General features: G+C 38.8%; 1 protein-coding gene across 1 annotated transcript in view; it reads left to right on the top strand.

The window, feature by feature from the left end:
• The first annotated feature begins 7674 nt into the window (after window positions 1-7674).
• ME1 (malic enzyme 1) overlaps window positions 7675-23405 on the top strand; it is a 182868-nt gene continuing 167137 nt past the window's right edge. The window contains exon 1 of the mRNA XM_060114418.1: window positions 7675-7936. Coding sequence (XP_059970401.1) covers window positions 7859-7936 — 78 coding nt within the window. The 5' untranslated portion in view covers window positions 7675-7858. The remainder of the gene's footprint in view (window positions 7937-23405) is intronic.

Here is a 23405-nt window from a genome sequence, read left to right as displayed (position 1 = left end):
GAAACAAAACACTATCTCAAAAGAATACATGCACCCCACATTTGCTGCGACATTATTTACAATAGCTAAGATATGGAAACAACCTAATTGTCCATGGATGGCTGAATAGATAAAGAAAGTGTGATCTATATATATACAACATTATATATATATAATGGAATTATTCAGCCATAAAAAAGGAAGGCAATCTTGCCGTTTGCAACAAACTGGATGGACCTTAAGAGCATGGTACTAAGTGAAGTAGGTCAGACAGAGAAAGACAAATAATGTATGATCTGACTTATACGTGGAATCTTAAAAAAAAACCAAAAACGAGCTCATAGATACAGAGAACAGATTGGTGGTTACCAGAGGAGGGGTGTGGGAGAGATGGGAGAAATGGGTGAAGTGTTTTCATTTTTTGGTTTTAGTTTAAATAAATTGAATTTAAAAAATCATACCAACAAATGACAGAGTTGCTATACTAAAAAGCACTTGGAAGCAATGATACAGATTTATTCATGACAGTGATGGGGGTTGGTTTTTATCTAGATTTATTGATAAAAAGCAAATGTAAGGAAGTAGTAAAATTTCAGTTCAATGAAATTGAATAGCAAAAATATTGAACTGGATCTTTTTCATAATAGATGTAACTTTAGGTTTTAAATAATACAAGACATGCAATTAATGAATGGATACTTTATTGACAGTAGATATAATTGTACAGGATGATAAAACATTATACAGTTGTACAATCCAAATGAGTATTCCTTAGAGAACAGCATCAACCAAATTTATGCAACTCTATAGTAATATAGTAAACATGAATTTTTCAAGAAAGATTTGAAAACTGAGGATTATTTGAAAGGCTATTGTGCCAACCATTGCAACAATGAATTTTCTATCTCCAATTCTGATGGCTCGTTAATTATTTCCAGATAAATCTTTTGCCAAAATTGAAGGGATCTATTCTCTTTATGCAGAAGGCTTAAAGGAGACAGTCAAATAAAAAAATATACATGTGAAAGAAATGTGTGTATAAATAAATAGATCGTGAAATAAGTTAGAAAATTTATTTATGTGGAGTTTTGGAACATGGAAGTGTTGGGTTTCACAGAAAGGACCAAAAGATATAAAACCTCCACTGCCATGGAGTTGACATGTTAGTGGTCATGGTAGTGAGATGACAAACAAATAAGTGAATTGCATTCTATATTTAAATATAAAAAGTTATATGGAGAAAGACTAAGTAAGGAAGAACCATAGAGAGTAAGGAAGGTGGGTGAAGGAAGAATAGCGATTGCTGTATTCCATGGAATGGTTGGTGAAGGCCCCAGATGAAAAATGACATTTGGGCAAAGACTTGAAGGGATTGAGGGAGCCATGCAGATATTTGAGGGACAAGTGCTCCAGAGAAGGGACAGCAAGAGCAAAGGCCATGAGGTAGGAATGTGCTTCTCCTATTTGGGGAAAAGTAAGGCAGTCACAGTCAGTTATAATAGCGGGAGAGGGGGGAGGAAAATAAAGGTAACAAAGCCACAGAGATAAAGGGACTGGGGCAGTTCCTATGCGTTCTTGTAAGCCATGTAATGACTTTGACTTCTATCATGAGTGAGGTGGGTGCCATTGGAGAATTTTGAGCAGGGGACTTAAATTTAGAACTAGTCCTTATTTTTAATTTTAGTATAAAAATAGGAACTATATTTTGCATTTGGAAATATTTCTGTGATTTTTTTTAAGGCACAGGTTGTATGAATGTCCTTTATTTATGCAGTGAGATAAAACAATTATTATTTCAAACCAGATGTGACTGTAATTGATTCTGCCTTTTAAAGAAAGTGACATAGTTCATATCTATTGAGAGATAAATCTTTATATCACTCCTCTATTTTCCCAGGGCATATTGAAAGAGAACTCTACTCATGGAGTACCGATTTGGAACTTGTCAGACATTTTATGCAGAAATATGTTTTAAAAACTTCAGGGAAGTACTCTTTTATTCTTTGTATGATATTTCAGCCATTATGTGTTAATGGGCTTTTAAAGGCTACTGTGGAAGAATTTGTTGTATTATTTCTATGAAAAAAATGCAATATGATTGACTTACATATGAACTTTAGGAGCACAATTCATTACCCATATGGAAACTGCCTACACAAACAGGTAGAAACAGGTAGGTAATGTTAATGATCAACCTTCAGTAGGCCAAATAGTCTTAAATTTTTCAAATGGGGAAAAGAAATTTATTTGATTTTAATTTAAATATAAAACTCAATTTCATTATGAAAAAACTTTTAGGTATGTTTGTGACAACTTGGTTATATGCATCTACTACTTCGACTAAATTTTATAAAATCTAAGTACAGAAAAAGCATTTCTGATAAAAATTTGGTGTCAAAATTGAGATGCACGGTGTGTATAAAATACACATTAGATTTCAAACACTTAATGCAAATGAAAAAAGTAAAACATCTCATTAGTAATTTTTATATTGATAACATGTTGACATACAAATATTTTGGATATAGTATTAGGTTAAATAAAATATATGATTTAAATGAATTTCACCTGTTTCTTTTACTTTTTAAAAAACTTGACTACTTGGAAAACTTTACATATGTGGGTCATGTTACATTTCTGTTGGATAGCATTACTCTAGACCAGTGGGTCTCAAAATGTGGTCACTTGACTATCCCCAACAGCATCACCTGGGAACTTGTTAGAAATGCAAATCATGGAGCTCCACCTCCAACTTACTGAATCAGAGACTCTGGGGGTGGGTTCCTGCTTTAATGAGCCCCGCAACTGCTTCTGATGCAAGCAAAAGTGTAAGAACCATTTTTCTAGACCAGCGGTCCAGAATTCTAATTTGGCTGCAAATTAGAATCATCTGGGAACCTTGGGCATAAAATCCAGGTACTAAAGCTACCACCCAGACCAATGAAATCAACAACCTTGGGTCCAGTCAAGAGTGTTTTTAAAGCTCTCCAGGGGATTCTAATATGGGAGAAAGATTGAAAACCACTGGCCATGATCCATGATTTTTAAACTGTGCTCTTCAGAGGGGCTGTAGCTGGCTGGACCACGTTCTCCTTTCAGCTTCCGATGTGTCTGCTCGGTTTCCTGTCCTGCTCATCCTGGAAAGGCAACTGCTGTGGTGATTCTCCTGGTGGATGGAGAGATACAGGGCTTGGATGGGCAAGAAGGCTTTACAGGTATCAGAAGTTCACATTTCAAATATATCTACCTACATGCGTCAGTTATGCCTGTTACATTAAATGGCTATATTATTGGGCTTTCACCAGATTCACAGGAGGACAAACCTGGAATTAGACAGCAGAAAATGTAAAAGCTTTGATAGAACAGAGGTGAAGAAGAGTATTCCTTTTAACATTATCATTTTTGGGTAGTTTTTTTTTTTTTTTTTTTTTTTTTTTTGCGGTACGCGGGCCTCTCACTGTCGTGGCCTCTCCCATTGCGGAGCTCAGGCTCCGGACGCACAGGCTCAGCGGCCATGGCTCACGGGCCCAGCCGCTCCACGGCACGTGGGATCTTCCCGGACCGCGGCACGAACCTGTGTTCCCTGCATTGGCAGGCAGACTCTCAACCACTGCGCCACCAGGGAAGCCCTATTTTGGGTAGTTGTTTTAGGGAGGAACTTTATCTTTGTACACCGCTGTTACCACTCAGCAGTAACTGGCAGGCAGAGCTGAAATCAGTTGCTGACTTCACTGGGGGCTTGGATTCCACGGGGTTCTATTAGTGGTGCTAATAGAGATATTTCTGTTCTCCAGTACCATGGAGATTACTCCCCTTAAGTTGCCCTAATGGTCAGTTTTCTTGCTGTAGAAAAGCTAAAAACATTGGTAAATCCAGTCAATGTAACCTTCAAAATCCAGTTCACGTCACCAGGAAATGATGGATATCAATCAATTCATTGGTAAACTCCCTCCTCCAGTTGATTGACATGAAGAGGGCTTGTGGAAATGTACCCAGCATCACTGTAGTAGAGTATAAACTTTTTCCGGTGCCCCATCTTGAAACTTCTGATGTTTGCAGTGTTAAAATGTTTTGCAAATACATACCATGGCACAGACTAAATAATGTCTCCTCATGGGAAATTTATGATCTTTTAAGTTTCTATACATGTATAATATGATTCAGACTATACTAGTATTGAAATAGGTGAAACAGCTAGCTTCTTTTCCCAAATGTAATTCAGCCAAATACTGCAAGCAGATTTTTTATTACATCATTTGAAAATTATTAGCATGCTTAATGAAACTTGTTCAGGTATAAAGGAACAGTTAAGATATAAATGATTTATGCGTGTTCTGACTTAGTCTATAGATTTATTCCCAAATGACAGAGTCACCATGCAGTATCTGTATTTTTATGTTTTCATCTATATTTAATGATTGTAATATATACTAAGAATGAGGTGGTATTACATTATTCCTAATAGTAGAGGTAATGCTCTTAAGGGTTAATACAGAGAAATACTGCTTCCTTTAAAAAAAAAAAAAAAAGATGTGTTCTATAGGGCTCTAGACATTCTGTAGGGTTTCCTAGAGGATGGGGCTTTTGCATAAACTTTTGCTTAAAGAACAGAATAAAATAAGGGTGCATCTCTGTAAAACATTCTAATGAAATGACCCATGTACCCATTTCACCTGTTACTCTAATACTCTGATACCAATAACTTATAGCTTGGTTCATCAGGGATTCCTTAGAGCCAGGTTAAAGCCAGGATATGTCATCCCAAATTATGAGGACCAGAGGAATCTGCAAACAAATCTTATTCCATTAATTTCTTCCCATGTATTTATCTTCCTAGAATTTGCCGCCCTTGGAAGCCTAAAACTGCTTTCCTTTGTCCTGTCACTTCTCTACCAATTTATTGTTCTTTGTCGAAGATGCTGTATAGATCGCAGTTCTAAGCTACTGCTTTGAGCCACTCTTCCTTTTAGGTTCCTCCTGGGTGATGTGCACTGCATGTGTTAGTTCATGAACTGTTTTTCTTTTGTTAATGTGTTTTTCTTTTGTTAATGTGCTATCTTCTTAGCGTCCCAGCTGACAACCTAAAATGGGTAGAGGTAAAGTGTTTCCTCCCCCCCATTAGTGCTCATTCAACTTGTATCCTCACTGCAGTAGGCAGGCAAAAAGTCAGCTCTCGCCAAGGTTGCCAATTACCCTGGGGCTGGCCATCCCAAGGATTCAGCTGCCTACTTCTGATTCTGAACTTTTAGGATTGGCCACTCTCGTAGGCCTTGTCCTCTCTAACATATCGGACACTGGGATTCTCAAATTAGAACCCCCAAAGGTCAAAGGTCTTTCCTTCATACAGAAACACACCAAGAACCAGCCGTGTTAAGATTTTTCACTAAAAAAGAAAAAAAAAATTGGAACTAATTTTACACAGCAATAATGTGTTTTTGTGTGAAGAAATACAAAATCATTTACTTAATATCACAAACCATCACACAGCTACAGCTTTTTTCTATTAGATTTTTTTCTCATGAAAGTTACATTTGAAATGTTGCATGTGCTATTATGTATTTCCTGAATTTTCTCTACTTGAAATCTCAATGACCTTAGATAGGAATGCTACAATCATATTTAAATATGATTAGAGTTCATTGTGCATTAAACTTGGGCAAGAAATATCTGATTTTGACCTAGTATTCTCACTGTGCATCAGAAACTACAGATTCTAGTTCCTCTGCTTGTGAATCACACCCATTCTTAACTTTGTCAATTGTGTATAGAGTGACTGTAGTTTCTCACAAGGGAAATTATAGCAGAAGTTTTTTCTAATGTGTTTGGTTTTTTTAATGTGTTTTTTGTAATAAAACCTAAACCTACAAATCTTTAAAAAGGATGGAAAAAGTTGGTGTTCTAGCTAACACTTATGTGGAAAAATAGGTTCTTCCCAGTACTCTTGGAACTGCACGTGGGTATACAAAATGACTCCCCAAGCTAGGCCTTATCCTGTCATTCAAGAGGATTGAAGCTCTTTTTAGGAGAGAAATAAACGTGGAAGGGAGATGTGAACTTTCCCTGAACTGGCAGGATTTTGTAATCCCTCTGTAATGATGGCTTGGGGTAAGAGCCCACACACTCTTTTGGGGCTACTCCCTACATTTACATCAGCCTTTCTATCTGTAAATATTATATCACAGAACTAGGAATAGACAGGTAATGTGTCTAAATTTATGTAATAAAGAGCTGTATTATAATAAGGTTCTGTTGTACTAACATTTTTGTTTCTTCTTCAGCATCTTGTGTTTTGTTTCCGGGCCTGTTGTTAAACTGGTCTTGTCGCCAATAAAATATGCTAATTGTAATGTACCTCAGTTAATTCAAGAGAGTGAGTTTTGTAAAGTATACCTTCGTCTCAGATGTTGTTGGGTTAATTATTGATGGATTATAGAATTCACAGGGAAAAGTGTTATTGGAATGCAAGGAATCTTAAAGAACTCTGTGATGCAAATAAAACATTCTTTATTAAAGCAACTGATTCTAGATAATTTAAAGGCTAGCCCTAAGAAGCTTCTGGATGGCCGAAAAACAAGACGGTAACAAATCTTTCTGATAAGGAAAAGTAACATCATTAGAAATGAAACACTTTGGTTGAATGTCTAGTTTATGGATATATAAAATCAAACGCTCAATCCCAAACACTACTTTTTGTAAAATCATTAGGTAGGAACAGGGCAGAAACTAGCGATCCTATTAACTGAAAAGGAAATTGGGGCACAGGAAGCTTTTAGGGTGTGCTGTGTCAGACACTCCTTTTGCCTGTGACCTGACTGCTCCAACATTCCTTGAAACTTCAAGTATAAATATCAATACTAATGGAATTCCAGCGCTGGGAGATCGTTTATTCCAACCTTCTCGTTTTACCAAAGAAGACACTGAAGCCCTTGAAGATTGAGTTACCCACCATTATTCAGAGAGAGAGGTTCGTAAACATCTCGGCTTCTAAAACTCTTGGGAACAATATATACAAGATAAATGTGACTGTCCAGTGGGCTCTAACATTTGCACCTTGTCTTTTATATTAATGGCATTAAAATAAAATTCCCAGGGATGAACTACAGAGACTCCTGCGGCGTCGTGGCCCGCACTCTCCTCCCTTGCCTTTCTCCCAGTTCTACCCGGGCCTGTTCTTTCTGGGTCAAGGTTGGTTTCCTCCGAACCCCGGCCCTGGCTGCCATCTGGAACTGTGCACAGCGCGTTTGGAAGAGCCTGATAGGAGGGGAGAGATGAAGTGTCGTTCGCATCAGTCAGTTAAGGTCTTTTGCAAACAGCCCCCGGGCCCCCCCTCTGTGTCTGGGCAGCCGTCCTCTCTGCCCGAGGCTCTCCGTTTCCCACCCCATCTCAACCTCCCCGCGGGGCGCGGCTGCGGGGCCGCCTCGGCCAGGGGTGATGGTGCCCACGGGCCGGGCAGGGGGGAACCTGACCTTGCTCCCCATTTGGGTCTCTGGAGCAAGGAGGGCACTGCGTGCGCCACACCGAGCCACGTCCCACGCAGCAATGGGCTGGGACGGCTGCGCCTCTAAACCGATGGCGAGCGGGGACCCTGGGCGTGGAAGGGAGCGGCACCGCCCGGGCCTCGCCCTTCCTCCTCCTCCTTGCTCCCCGCTCGCCTCTCCCCCAGCCATGACTCAGCGCTTCTCGCAGGCTGCAGGGCTGGGGACACGGGCTCCTCGCCGGCCCCTCCCGCCGCGTCCACCCCTCTCTCCCACCCACGCCCGCCCACGGCCGCCGGCCCTTCCCCAGCGCCGCCGCCGCCACAATCAGCTCGTGCGTCCCGGCAGCATCAGCCGCCCGACCCGGCCGGACACGACCCCGCCGACCCCGCGCGCCGTCCGCCATGCAGCCCCAAGTCCCCGGCCGCCGACACACCCCCCAGCGCGGCTACGCCGTGACCCGGAGCCCCCAACTCAACAAGGTAAACCCGCCGGCCCCGCCTCGGTCTCGGTCAAGGTCACGGGCAGGCCCCCCGGCGGCGCAGCGGACGCCGCTTAGCCCTTCCGCCCGCGCCCCCGGGATGCCGCCCCGCCGGAGCGCCCCCCGAGAGCCTGGGCGCGGGCCGAACGGGGGGGCCGCGCGTGGGGGTCGGTGCCCGGGAGCCTGATGGGAAGGGGTGTTGTGGCTCCGCGCCTGGGCATCCTGTTCGGGGAACGGAGGGGACGTAACTTGTTTAAATACTGCTTGGCTTCTCCGAAAGCGGGAGCCGAGGCAAAGAAAGTAGTGGCAGCGAAGTGCGTGAGTGGAGTGTGCCTGTGAAGGTAGCAGGGTGGGCTGCCAGCTCGGCCTCGATGTGCCACGCATGTACGGGGCGCACTTAGGGTGCCCATCACTGGAGGCTGCCGTGCAGCGAGGTGGCCCTACGGGCCCAGCTCGGCCAGAAACGCGTTCTGAGTGGGGTCACGTGAGCAACCGGAAAGTCAAGGCCTCTTGGTTTCTGGAGGGACGCGGTTGAGAGGCTGGGAATTCGTGGTGGGTGGCTTCTGCCTCGGGGGCCCTGGTGTGGCCCGGCGCAGAATCCCTGCCCCAGACGTGGGACTGTGGCTAAAGCCGTTCCTATGTCTTTGAACCTGGCCTTCTGGAATTTTTTTTTTTTAAGACTTCTCTTTTTTATGAAAAGGGGAATACAGTGCAAGAGACCTCAGATCCTCATTTCATTTTTCAGATTTTCAGATCCTCATTTCATTTTTCTTCACTGGTGATGTAAACACCTAAGATTTCTCACAAATGAAAAACACCTCGGAGTGTATCAGTTTGCCGACGAGATACTTAGCAGTCCCATTTATTTTATCGCCAGGATTTGTCTCTGGATTGTTCCTTTGTTTGAGGGTGGGCTTTTTGACATTTCCTTTAGTACATGGAAAATGCCATCAGTGAGCACAGAGGCCTGTTGGGTCATTTGGGGCTCGCTACCAGACGCTTTTTTTCTTCAAGAACTGGACCTCCGCGTCCCCCTCCCCCAACATGGTGCCGGTGATTTGTTAATCATTATTAATGGCTTGAAGACTTGTGATTTCTTTGATTTAACAAACTATAGCTCCTGTGCGCTCTTTTTGATTTTTGTGATGACAGGCAACTTTTACTTATCTATGATTATTCAGTATTTCTGGTCATAAAGCATTATGAAATTTTAAATATTTCCTACCTATTTTTTTCCTCAGTGATTTTAATTGTTAGTTTGATTTTTCCTTTTTATTATCCTGCAGGTTGGGGCCTATTTTCAGTAGGAAAAAAAGGGAAAATTTGATGTGACAAAACAATTTATGACTTTCAGGTGTACCTCCTTGCTGTAATTTATGACCAAATAATGGGTTGCCCCTTAAAAAGAACCACGTGAGTGGTATAACCTGTTTGAATTTCCTCCAGTCAGGCGCCGGGGTGTCTGTTTCAAGGGGTTGATGGAATAGGCAATCCCTGAGCAAGAGTCGTTATGCCTTTACTGTTTACATCAAGAATTTAAGAGTCCTGTACCACAATGTTCATTGCAGCACAGTTTACAATAACCAGGACCTGGAAGCAACCTAAGTGTCCATCATCGGATGAATGGATAAAGAAGATGTGGCACATATATACAATGGAATATTACTCAGCCATAAAAAGAAACGAAATTGAGTTATTTGTAGTGAGGTGGATGGACCTAGAATCTGTCATACGGAGTGAAGTAAGTCAGAAAGAGAAAAACAAATACCGTATGCTAACACATATATATGGAATCTAAAAAAAAAAAAAAAGTGGTTCTCATGAACCTAGGGGCAGGACAGGAATAAAGACACAGACACAGAGAATGGACTTGAGGACACGGGGAGGGGGAAGGGTAAGCTGGGACGAAGTGAGAGAGTGGCATGGACATATATTCACTACCAAATGTAAAATAGATAGCTAGTGGGAAGCAGCTGCATGGCACAGGGAGATCAGCTGGATGCTTTGCAGCCACCTACAGGGGTGGGATAAGGAAGGTGGGAGGGAGACGCATGAGGGAGGGGATATGGGGATATAGTATGCATATAGCTGATTCACTTTGTTATACAGCAGAAACTAACACAACACTGTAAAGCAATTATACTCCAGTAAAGATGTTAAAAAAAAAGAATTTATGCTCTTTTTTTTTTTTTTAATATAAGGGTTTTTTTAATTGCTGCACTTGTTACTGTTATGATTCCCAAATAATAACTAGCATTTCTTTCTTTTTTTAAAAAAATTAATTAATTAATTAGTTTGGCTGTGTTGGGTCTTCATTTCTGTGCGAGGGCTTTCTCTAGTTGCGGTGAGCGGGGGCCACTCTTCATCGCGGTGCGCGGGCCTCTCACTATCGCGGCCTCTCTTGTTGCGGAGCACAGGCTCCAGACGCGCAGGCTCAGTAGCTGTGGCTCACGGGCCCAGTTGCTCCGTGGCATGTGGGATCTTCCCAGACCAGGGCTCGAACCCATGTCCCCTGCATTGGCAGGCAGATTCTCAACCACTGTGCCACCAGGGAAGCCCAAGAATTTATGCTCTTGAAATCCTTTTAACTCCTGTTCACGAGTAAGGGTTAATTTCCACTTAAGAATAATATCACAGAAATCTTCCACCAAAGGCATTAAGATGTGGTATCTAATGTGTTAAGAACACGTGTTTTGACTTTGTAACTGAACTTTATTGTCTGCATAGTATCAAATTGGATTTAAAATCCAGGTGGCCAGCTTTGGAGTGATTAATGGAATAAGCTTTACTCTTCTTGTTCAGTCCTAAGACAGTTCTGTGGTACCTCATGGAAGTCACAAAACATCCTCATATGTACCACTGAAACTATAGTTGTGGGATCTTCTTGATGGGCGCTGCTCTGAAGACCTCTAGACCTTTAAGTTTTCCAGTAGCTTAATTACCACAAAAATCATTTGTGTTAACCTTGGCTGCAAAGAAACTCTAGTAGATCTTCCCCCCATAACCCCCCAGCCTGTCGCCTGGCTACACTAAGCCTTCTTCAGCCACTGTCACACAGACCTTCATCACCTTACCTTTGGGTAACTGGGACAGTTTTCCTGGTTTTATTTTCAGTATTATAGTCTGTCCTACGTGTAGGTATGAAAGAAATATCTTCATCAATTAGCATTTTCTTCATGTTGCTCTTCTGTTATCCAAGTATTTTTAGTATGATATTATTTCCTATTACATTGAATGTAAAATCAGTCTGTCAGTTAGGTCTACTGTCCTCTCCACATTTATCTCATTATGTCCCCAATTTAGCCTTCCACTTAAAATATATTTGCCGAATGTCTTACTTAGTACTTGCCTTTTTGTCTGTGCGTAATTCCTACAATGAAAATGTCATTAGTTGATTTAATAATGATCCCTTTGGGGAAGACTTTCCTAATTATCTTAGTCCTATTAACATTACTTAACACCTCTGTTTTTTATGTATTCAGTTGTAACATGTCATTTGGTATTTACTGCATTGTATTTTTTCTTATTTGATTTAGATTGCCATAGGAATCATAATCCTTAGTACAGAATTTTGCTCATTTAACATTAAATAAATGTTTATTTAATGGAGAGATGAGCCATGTTAAAACAGTCTTTTTTTTTGGTCTTCCAAACAGAACTCACCTTTTAAAGCAGGTAGCTTTTAAAGTGGTAGGTTGAGTATCATTCTAAGACATTTCTCCTCTTTAATGTAATTTCTTGTAAGTAAATTCACATTGAAGTCTAAAGCTCAGTTGACTCCATATACCATTGTTTTGTGTAATGGCATATAGTCAGAAAAGGTGGAATTTGGTTTAAGCCTGACCATGCCATGAAATTTTAATTATTTGCTGGATAAGCTTTGGGAGGTGCTTAATCTTGGTACAAATTGAGGTAAACAGGAGATGTGAGCTGAATTAAAAAATAAAGAATTTGGGCCTCCCTGGTGGCGCAAGTGGTTGAGAGTCCGCCTGCCGATGCAGGGGATACGGGTTCGTGCCCCGGTCTGGGAGGATCCCACATGCCGCGGAGCGGCTGGGCCCGTGAGCCATGGCCGCTGAGCCTGCGCGTCCGGAGCCTGCGCGTCCGGAGCCTGTGCTCCGCAACGGGGGAGGCCACAACAGTGAGAGGCCCGCATACCGCAAAAAAAAAAAAAAAAAGAATTTAAGGGAATTCCCTGGCAGTCCAGTGGTTAGAACTCTGTGCTTTCAGTGCCGAGAGCCCGGGTTCAATCCCTCATCCCTCTTTGGGGAACTAAGATCCCACAAGCTGTGTGGCGCAGCCAAATAATAAGAATAATAATAATAAAATAAAGAATTTAAAAAACCTTAGAGAAATAGAATCTTTCTTCACTGGTAATAATTCATGTCTGGTTCTTACTGTTTGTATACTCAAGTATACATCATTGCAGGTAGGATTTCATCATAGCATTTGGAGAAGCATTTCTACCTCACACTTATGAGATTCAGTATCTTTCTGTTCACAGCCCAAATTACTTTTGAGGTGCTTATCTTTGTCTGTGTTATATAAGCTCATCTAATTTAATGTTTAACGTTTATAATTTTCAAGGGTACTGTCTGATTTAGATGAGTTGTATTTCAAATTTTTTCTCAGGAATTTTCAATAATAGACATTAATAATGTTTCATAAATCACTCTTCAAAATTAAAATTCTACATGCAAAAATAATCATACTTATTTTTTTATTTCTCGACTTATTAGTTTGCTTTATTTGTGCAATGGTAGAAAACACTAATTCATACTTTAATCATAATTAAGTTGTGTTTACATGGTTTCTGTATCTTTAAGATGAAATGATAATGTGACCTACAAGTAAATCTCTCAAAGATACCACATTTTAGGCAGTTAGATCCAGTTTAAGATAGTGATGGTGATTTATCTAAGTCAGTTTTGGTTAGCTTATTAACTTTTAAATGTGAGAAATGAGCTTCTGGGCAAGTGCTTTTGTAGATGTTTGTCTTCATATGTCGAGACCTAATGAGCTGAATGTGTTGTAAGGAAAAAAGAGAGAAACAAGGCTGATGACTATGAAGGAAAGTTACCTTAAACCCCCTCTTTTTCTTCAGTGTAAACTATAACAGAATGAATCATTCAGAAAGTTTTCACCTGGTACAGTTCTCTGGAGTTGCCTCAGCAATATGATAAACGGATATATTATTTAACGTGGAATCCCACTGATGTGAAGCCCGTTGTAATGAAGTGTTCAGCCATACACCTCCATATTTGTCTATTGCCTTGGTAATGCAGGATAGTACAAAACCAAACAATGCGGTGCTCTAATGAGTAGAAAGATGAATTTGATTTGAGAACTGGTGATGTGGAGTACAGAAAATGTTGAAGAGAGGAATAGGTTTGAGGTTTTTCATTTTGTGTTCTGATGTCCTTCAGACTTTCGAGCAAGTGTGGAAAATGTGAAATAATGGAATGAACCCTCTAAGACTTTGTGTCTAGAAGAAATGAGTCCAAGTCACAATTCTTTTCATTAGCGGTTGTGAGATTTTGAGTGAGATTTTCTTAACTGGCTTCAGTTACTGTCTTTATAAAATAGAATGATGATTTCATTTATATATCTCTTTCAAATTTTAACAAATATTCAGAAGCCACTATATGCTAGGTAATATTCTGGGTGCAGGGGATATAGCAATGAATAAGATTCCTGCTTTGCGTGTACTTACATTTCCATTTGAAATATGAATTCTGTTTTACCTCTTCCCTCAGATATTAAAGAGTGATATTAGTTTTTTCTGACATATATTATAAAACAGGTTTTTTATTACTACAACTAATTATTGCTATGATAATATTTTTATATAGAGAGTCTGAACTCATAGCTGGAACGGTTATGAAGTACTTATTTTTAAATGTACTTTTTACCCCCTTCTCTCTTGAATTTTTGATTTAACAAATCAAACATGATTGTGTGACCTATTAAATTTATGAGTGTCATAGTAAAAAATAAAACTACACTTTCTCTCTGGGAGAGACAGATGGACATTTTACTCTCAGATTCATATAAGTGAGCCTGACTGAGATAACATGTCCTTTGCAGTCTTTCATAGCTTTTCACAGAATGCCAGGTGTAGGTTAAAAAATGTCTTTAGAAAAAGAACAAGGAAAGCTTTTTGCTTCTCAGTACTCTGCTCAAAGTGTGTGAAGGCTTGGAAGTGTGAAAGAAAGGTAGAGGTATGCCCTGGGGAGTTAAAATTGCTGAGGTGAGAGCAGTGACATGCAAAGATACGGAATTTAAAAGTTCCAGTGGTGTGAAACCAGCCTTTAACCTATTTGACTTTGGAAGTAATCAGTTACTCTGACAAAACAGGTATACGGACCATTTTCCAATGGCTTTCAAAACTGACATGACCAAATACTGTTACAGGCTCCAAGTGGCCTGATTTGGTCTATTCATTACATCATTATTTATTTTATGTTACTGAGCCAACTCAACAAACTTGTTGATAGTGTATGGACCCAGAATTGATCAGCAAACATGTTACAGTTCAGTAGGACTAAGCTGGGAATGTTTCTAAGCTAAATTATTAAGAAATTTTCTTAGACATGGGGCCTAAATATAAAGTGTGGTTGTTTGTATTCTTAAAGTGCTATTTAAAATATTTTATGGCTTATATATTAATTTTTACCTGTCTGTAGCTTCATGTATGTAATATAGTACACTTTAAAACAAAGGATTAATGTTGCCTTAAATGAATTTAGATAATTTAAAACATCAATATTTTTCCTCAGGCCCTGAAGATATATCTAAGTTAGCCATCAACTAAACTGGTTTCAGATACTTGAGGCCTTTGAGATTAAAGACAGGGGAGAGACACTTTGCCTTTAAATTTCTGTAGTTTAATCTGGTAGTTTGGGAAGTCAATGTAGTAATTGATAATGTTCTCTAAAACATGGAAATGCAACTATTAGGTTTCTATGCTAAAAACAAACCCTAGACCTAAAACACTACTTTTTAAAAAAATGGTTGAGTAAGAACATCAGCAAAAGTACTTACATGTTCATAGGAACATGGTTCTATGAATTACATCAGGAATAGATTATGAGTATCCCTGCAGTAGTTAAATTCTAAACTGTCTCACTAGGACCTGACCATCTGGAGACTGAAGGAGGCCTAAGACTCCATTAAAATATTAAGGCTGGGCCTCTTAAGCTTGCAATATATTAAAATACATTTAAAACATCTATTCAGAGTCCTCTAAGATATTTAAAACATTTTTTGATTGTGAGACAGTGTATATATACGTACATAATATATGTGTAAACACATTGTTATGGGCTGAATTGTGTCCTCCCCAAAATCATATGTTAAAGTTCTAACCCCAGTCTCTCTGTATTTAACCATATTTGGAGATAAGGTCTTTAAAGAGGTAATTAAATTAAAATCAGGTCTTTAGGGTGGGCCCTAATCCAATATGACTGATGTCCTTATAAGAAGAGGAGATAGGGACACATAAACAGGAAAGTCAGTGTGAAGACAGTGGGAGAAGATAGGCATCTACAGGTCAATGAGAGAAGCCTCTGAATGTAAACAGCCCTGCCCACAGACATCTTGACTGTGAGAAAATGAATTTTGTTGTTTTAGCCGCCCAGTGTGGTACTTTGTTATGGCACCTTTAGCAAACTAACACATTTATGTAATTGAAACCAAATTTTATAATACAATACTTGCTGTATATAGCACACTCTAGTACTATCCCATTTCAACTTTTTAAAAATGTTGGTTGTGATTCATTAATGAATCACAATCCATTTAATCCATTTTAAAATCCGAGTTAAAAAAAAAATCTGCTCTGTTGCTTAAGTAGTGCATTTATGTGCTTGGGAGGATTATTGCAGAGTGACTTTCTCTTCTGTGTCTTAGTGTTGTATATGAAGTTTGAGTTTGTCTTGGCTGTACTGGCCCAACCTCCTTTTGTTTTTCCATCTACTTGTCCAAATTGAGGTATGTCTTAAACCAATAATCTTGAAACTATGAGAATGTTATTGTTGTAACTAATATTGGCAGGTCTGGTTAGTAAGCCAAACAGTGTCCTTACTTATGTACCCAGAGCCAATAAGAAATTGAAACTTGGTTAGTGAGCATTTTTATGGGCCTTTAAACTTTTTACTTATTCAAAATCTTGCTTATATTTAATTTTTACATATGTTAACTATATCATAATAATATGACAGGATTGAGAGCAAATAAATTTGTCATTATGAATAAATATGAATGAAGATTAACTCTAATAAAATTATTTTCAGATTGTTTCACAAAGCACAGGCAAGCTATGCTGAATATAAGAGATACATTGAGAACGAAATGTTACAGAAAGGCTAAAAATAAAGATACGAGAAAGTGCAAACAGCAAGAAATCAGGGTTATCCTGACATCAGACAATGTAGACATCATGTCAAAAAGCATGAAATGATCAGGACTTCCCTGGTTGCGCAGTAATTGAGAATCCGCCTGCCAATGCAGGGGTCCCAGGTTCAAGCCCTGGTCTGGGAAGATCCCACGTGCCGCGGAGCAACTAAGCTCGTGCACCACAACTACTGAGCCTGCATTCGAGAGCCCGCGAGCCACAACTACTGAGCCTGTGTGCCACAACTACTGAAGCCCACGTGCCTAGAGTCAGTGCTCCACAACAAGAGAAGCCACTGCAATGTGAAGCTCACGCACCACAATGAAGAGTAGCCCCTGCTCACCTCAATTAGAGAAAGCCCACGTGCAGCAATGAAGACCCAATACAGCCAGGAATAAATAAGTAAATAAGTAAATTTATTTTCAAAAAAGAAAAAGCATTAAATGAGACAAAATACATAATGCTGAAAGGTACAATTCTGAATGAAGTTATACATGTAATGAATGTCTATGCACCAGATAACACAGCAGGTACCTTCATAAAAAAGACAGTATAGGACATGCAAAGAGAAATAAAAAAGATGCTAACGCTAGAAGACTTCAACAAATCTCTCTCAGTGCAGGACACATCATAGGGGGGAAAAACTGTTTCCGTACAGTAATTTCTTCCTCAAATTTCTCAGGAAATTTATGTTTTTCCAAATCTTGAGAATATTCAGTTGAGAAATTGGGAAAATGAGAAAGCTTAGTAAATAACAGAGATACTACTGATTAGAAGGACCCAATGACAAAAGGAAGAGCTGGAAATTTACTTGTAGAGTCAGAGGTTAAGGTTGACATTTCATGGATCTTCACAGCAGTAATGATCTAATCAGTCAGTTTTGCTTGTAGCCGTTGCCAGTTTCTGACAATATCTGTCTTTTAGTTTCTGTGTTTAGACCATTCACACTTCATGTAATTATTAATGTTTGGATTTCTGTCCAGCATTTTATTATTAGGTGTCTGTTTGTTCTGTTTTTTATTCTTCTGTTTCTCCTTTCCTGCCTTCTTGTGTATTATTTGAATATTTTTATTATTCCCTTGTAATTTCTCTTGAGTTTTTTTTTTTTAATAAATTTATTTATTTATTTATTTTTGACTGTGTTGGGTCTTCATTGCTGTGTGTGGGCTTTCTCTAGTTGTGGCGAGCAGGGGCTTCTCTTGTTGCAGAGCATGGGCTCTAGTTGTGTGGGCTTCAGTAGTTGTGGCACACGGGCTCAGTAGTTGTGGCTCACTGGCTCTAGAGCACAGGCTCAGTAGTTGTGGCGCACAGGCTTAGTTGCTCCGTGGCATGTGAGATCTTCCTGGACCAGGGCTCCAGCCCATGTCCCCTGCATTGGCAGGCAGATTCTTAACCACTGTGCCACTAGCAAAGTCCTCTACTGAGTTTTTTACAATATCTCTTTGTATAGTCTTTTTTATTAGTTGCTATGGAAATTATGATATACATAACTTTTCACAATCTACTTAAAATGAACATTTGCCACTTAATTGGAGTATAGAAATCTTACCATCATATAGGTCTCACTATGTTCCTCTGTTTATGTTATAGGTGTTATATGTTTTACATCTTCATATGTGTATTACATAGTATTTTAAAAATTGAGATATAATTGACAATTGATATAGTTTCAGGTGTAAAACATAATGATTCAATATTTGTATATATTGTGAAATGATCACAATAGGTCTAATTAGCATCCATCATTGTATGTAGTTGCAAAAATTTTTTTCTTGTGATGAGAACTTTAAAGATCTACTCTTTTAGTGTCCCAGTATGCAATACAGTGTTATTAACCACAGTCACCTTGCTGTACATTACATCCCCAGGACTTATTTATTTTATAGCTGGAAGTTTGTACCTTTTGACCCCCTTCACCCATTTTGCCCATTCCTTATTCCTTACCTCTGGCAACCACCAATCTGTTCTCTGTATCTATGAGCTCGTCTCTTTTTTTGTTTGTTTTTGTTTTTTGATTTCACATATAAGTGAGATCATACAGTATTTGTCTTTCTCTGTCTGCCTTACTTCACTTTAGCATAATGCCCTCAAGGTCCATCCAGCTTACTGCAAATGGCAAGATTTTCTTCTTTTTTATGGCTGAATAATATTCCATTGTAAATATTTACACCACACTTTCTTTATCCATTCATCCATTATGGACACTTAGGTTGTTTCCCTATCTTGGCTATCGTAAATAATGCTGCAGTGAACATGGGGTTCATATATCCTTTTGAGTTAGTGTTCTGTGTTCTTTAGATAAATACCAAGAAGTGGAGTTTCTGCATATGGTAGCTGTATTTTTAAATTGGGGAAGAACCTCCATACTGTTTTCCATAGTGGCTGCACCAATTTCACTTGTACTAACAGTGCTCAAGGATTCACTTTTTTCCACATCCCTGCCGACACTTGTTATTTCTTGTCTTTTTGATAATAGCCATTCTAACAGCTGTGAGGTGATATCTCATTGTATTTTTTTTTTTTTTTTTTTTTGGCGGTACACGGGCCTCTCAGTGTTGTGGCCTCTCCCGTTGTGGAGCACAGCCTCCGGACGCGCAGGCTCAGCGGCCATGGCTCACAGGCCCAGCTGCTCTGCGGCACATGGGATCCTCCTGGACTGGGACACGAACCCATGTCCCCTGCATCAGCAGGCGGACTCTCAACCACTGTGCCACCAGGGAAGCCCTCATTGTGGTTTTGATTTTCATTTTCCTGATGATTAGTGATATTGAGCACTCTCCTATGTGCCTGTTGGTCAACTGTATGTCTTCTTTGGAAAAATGTCTGTTCAGATCTTCTGCCTGTTTTTTTTGTTTGTTTTATTTTTAATCAGATTCTTTGTTTTTTTGCTTTGATTTGTATGAAAAAAATTTTTGATGTGATAATTTAATGTAATGTTTATAACTTTTGATTTTAATTGTGATACATGTTTTAAAGAGTTTAATAGGGAAAGGACAATCTATTATAGTTACTGAGACATTTACTGTTTCGGTTACTCTTCATTTATTCCTGATATTTCAAGTTTTCCTTAGATATTATTTCCCTTCCACTTAAAGGATTTCCTTTAGCATTTCTTTCAGAGCATTTTGCTGGAGACCAGTTGTCCTCTTTTTCCTCCCTCTGAGAATGCCTTTATTTCATTTTCATTTCTGAAGGATATTTCCTTTTTTCCTTTGAATTTTTGAATTTTATTTTTTTATACAGCAGGTTCTTATTAGTCATCCATTTTATACACATCAGTGTATACATGTCAATCCCAATCTCCCAATTCATCACACCACCACCACCATACCCCACCACTTTACCCCCTTGATGTCCATACGTTTGTTCTCTACACCTGCGTCTCAATTTCTGCCCTGCAAACTGGTTCATCTGTACCATTTTTCTAGGTTCCACATACATGCGTTCATATACGATATTTGTTTTTCCCTTTCTGACTTACTTCAATCTGTGTGACAGTCTCTGGATCCATCCAGGTCTCTACAAATGACCCAATTTCATTCCTTTTTATGGCCGAGTAATATTCCATTGTATATATGTACCACATCTTTTTTATCCATTCATCTGTCGATGGGCATTTAGGTTGCTTCCATGACCTGGCTGTTGTAAGTAGTGCTGCAGTGAACATTGGGGTGCATGTGTCCTTTTGAATTATGGTTTTCTCTGGGTATATGCCCAGTGGTGGGATTGCTGGATCATATGGTAATTATATTTTTAGTTTTTTAAGGAACCTCCATACTGTTCTCCACAGTGGTTGTAACAATTTACATTCCCACCAACAGTGCAAGAGGGTTCCCAGTTCTCCACCCTTCGCCAGCATTTCTTGTTTATAGATTTTCTGATGATGCTTATTCTGACTGGTGTGAGGTAAGACCTCATGGTAGTTTTGACTTGCATTTCTCTAATAATTAGTGACATTGAACAGCTTTTCATGTGCTTCTTGGCCATCTGTATGTCTTCTTTGGAGAAATGTCTATTTAGGTCTTCTGCCTATTGTTGGATTGGGTTGTTTGTTTTTTTAATATTGAGCTGCCTGAGCTGCTTATATATTTTGAGATTAATCCTTTGTTCATTGATTCGTTTGCAAATATTTTCTCCCATTCTGAGGGTTGTCTTTTTGTCTTGTTTGTAGTTTCCTTTGCTGTGCAAAACCTTTTAAGTTTCATTAGGTCCCATTTGTTTATTTTTGTTTTTATTTCCATTACTCTAGGAGGTGAATCAAAAAAGATCTTGCTGTGATTTATGTCAAAGAGTGTTCTTCCTATGTTTTCCTCTAAGAGTTTTATAGTGTCTGGTCTTACATTTAGGTCTTTAATCCATTTTGAGTTTATTTTTGTGTGTGGTGTTAGGGAATATTCTAATTTCATTCTTTTACATGTAGCTGTCCAGTTTTCTCGGCACCACTTATTGAAGAGACTGTCTTTTCTCCATTGTATATCCTTGCCTCCTTTGTCATAGATTAGTTAACCATAGGTGCATGGGTTTATCTCTGGGCTTTGTATCCTGTTCCATTGATCTATATTTTTGTTTTTGTGCCAGTACCATATTGTCTTCATTACTATAGCTTTGTAGTGTAGTCTGAAGTTAGGGAGTCTGATTCCTCCAGCTCCGTTTTTTTCTCCTCAAGACTCCATTGGCTACTCAGGGTCTTTTGTGTCTCCATACAAATTTTAAGACTTTTTATTCTAGTTCTGTAAAAAAAATGTCATTGGTAACTTGATAGGGATTGCATTGAATCTGTAGATTGCTTTGGGTAGTATAGTCACTTTCACAATATTGATTTTTCCAATCCAAGAACATGGTATATCTCTCCATCTGTTGGTATCCTTTTTAATTTCTTTCATCAGTGTCTTACAGTTTTCTGCATACAGGTCTTTTGTCTCCCTAGGTAGGTTTATTCCTAGGTATTTTCTTCTTTTTGTTGCAATGGTAAATGGGAGTGTTTCCTTAATTTCTCTTTCAGATTTTTCATCATTAGTTTATAGGAATGCCAGAGATTTCTGTGCATTAATTTTGTATCCTGCAACTTTACCAAATTCATTGATTAGGTCTAGTAGTTTTCTGGTGGCATCTTTAGGATTCTCTATGTATAGTATCATGTCATCTTCAAACAGTGACAGTTTTACTTCTTCTTTTCCAATTTATATTCCTTTTATTTCTTTTTCTTCTCTAATTTTCAAAACTATGTTGAATAATAGTGGTGAGAGTGGACACCCTTGTCTTGTTCCTGATCTTAGAGGAAATGCTTTCAGTTTTTCACCATTGAGAATGAGGTTTGCTGTGGGTTTGTCGTATATGGCCTTTATTATGTTGAGGTAGGTTCCCTCTATGCCCACTTTCTGGATAGTTTTTAGCATAAATGGGTGTTGAATTTTGCCAAAAGCTTTTTCTGCATCTATTGAGATGATCATATGGTTTTTCTTCTTCAATTTGTTAATATAGTGTATCACATTGATTGAATTGCATATATTGAAGAATCCTTGCATCCCTGGGATAAATCCCACTTGATCATGGTGTATGATTCTTCTAATGTGTTGTTGGATTCTGTTTGCTAGTATTTTGTTGGGGATATTTGCATCTGTATTCATGAGTGATATTATTCTGTAATTTTCTTTTTTTGTAGTATCTTTGTCTGGTTTTGGTATCAGGGTGATGGTGGCCTCATAGAATGAGTTTGGGAGTGTTCCTTACTCTGCAGTTTTTGGAGGAGTTTGAGAAGGATGGGTATTAACTCTTCTCTAAATGTTTGGTAGATGTCACCTGTGAAGCCATCTGGTCCTGGACTTCTGTTTGTTGGAATATTTTTAATCAGTTTCAATTTCATTACTTCTGATTGGTCTGTTCATATTTTCTATTTCTTCCTGGGTCAGTCTTGGAAGGTTATACCTTTCTAGAAATTTGTCCATTTCTCTAGGTTGTCCATTTTATTGGCATAGAGTTGCTTGTAGTAGTCTCTTAGGATGCTTTGTATTTCTGTGATGTCTGTTGTAACTACTCCTTTTTCATTTCTAATTTTATTGATTTCAGTCCTCTCCCTCTTTTTCTTGATGAGTCTGGCTAATGGTTTATCAATTTTGTTTATCTTCTCAAAGAACCATCTTTCAGTTTTATTGATCTTTGCAATTGTTTTCTTTGTTTCTATTTCATTTATTTCTCCTCTGTTCTTTATGATTTCTTTCCTTCTACTAACTTTGGGGTTTGTTTGTTCTTGTTTCTGAAGTTCCTTAGGTGTAAGGTTAGATTGTTAATTTGATATGTTTGTTGTTTCTTGAGGTAGGATTGTATTGCTATAAGCTTCACTCTTAGAACTGCTTTTGCTGCATCCCATAGGTTTTGGATCATTGTGTTTTCATTGTCATTCTCTTTAGGTATTTTTTAATTTCCTCTTTGATTTCCTCAGTGATCTCTTGGTTATTTAGAAACATATTGTTTAGCCTCCACGTGTTTGTGTTTTTTACGTTTTTTTCCATGTAATTGATTTCTAATATCATAGCATTGTGGTCAGAAAAGATGCTTGATATAATTTCAGTTTTCTTAAATTTACTGAGGCTTGATTTGTGACCAAAGATGTGATCTATCCTGGAGAATGTTCCCTGTGTACTTGAGAAGAAAGTGTAATCTGCTGTTTTGGGATGGGATGTCTTATAAATATCAATTAAATCTATCTGGACTGTTGTGTCATTTAAAGCTTGTGTTTCCTTATTAATTTTCTGTTTGGATGATCTGTCCATTGGTGTAAGTAAGGTGTTATAAAGTTCCCCATTATTATTGTGTTACTATTGATTCCCTCTTTTATAGCTGTTAGCAGTTGCTTTATGTATTGAGGTGCTCCTATGTTGAGTGCATGTATATTTATAACTGTTATATCCTCTTCTAGGATTGATCCCTTGATCATTATGTAGGGTCCTTCCTTGTCTCTTGTAACATTCTTTATTTTAAAGTCTATTTATCTGATATGAGTATTGCTACTCCAGCTTTCTTTTGATTTCCATTTGCATGGAATATCTTTTTCCATCCCCTTACTTCCAGTCTGCAT

The sequence above is a fragment of the Mesoplodon densirostris genome, chromosome 12 (assembly GCF_025265405.1).
Source record: "Mesoplodon densirostris isolate mMesDen1 chromosome 12, mMesDen1 primary haplotype, whole genome shotgun sequence".
NCBI lineage: Eukaryota > Metazoa > Chordata > Mammalia > Artiodactyla > Ziphiidae > Mesoplodon > Mesoplodon densirostris.
Note: the sequence above shows the minus strand (reverse complement) of the source record. Positions and strands in the feature narration are given on the sequence as shown.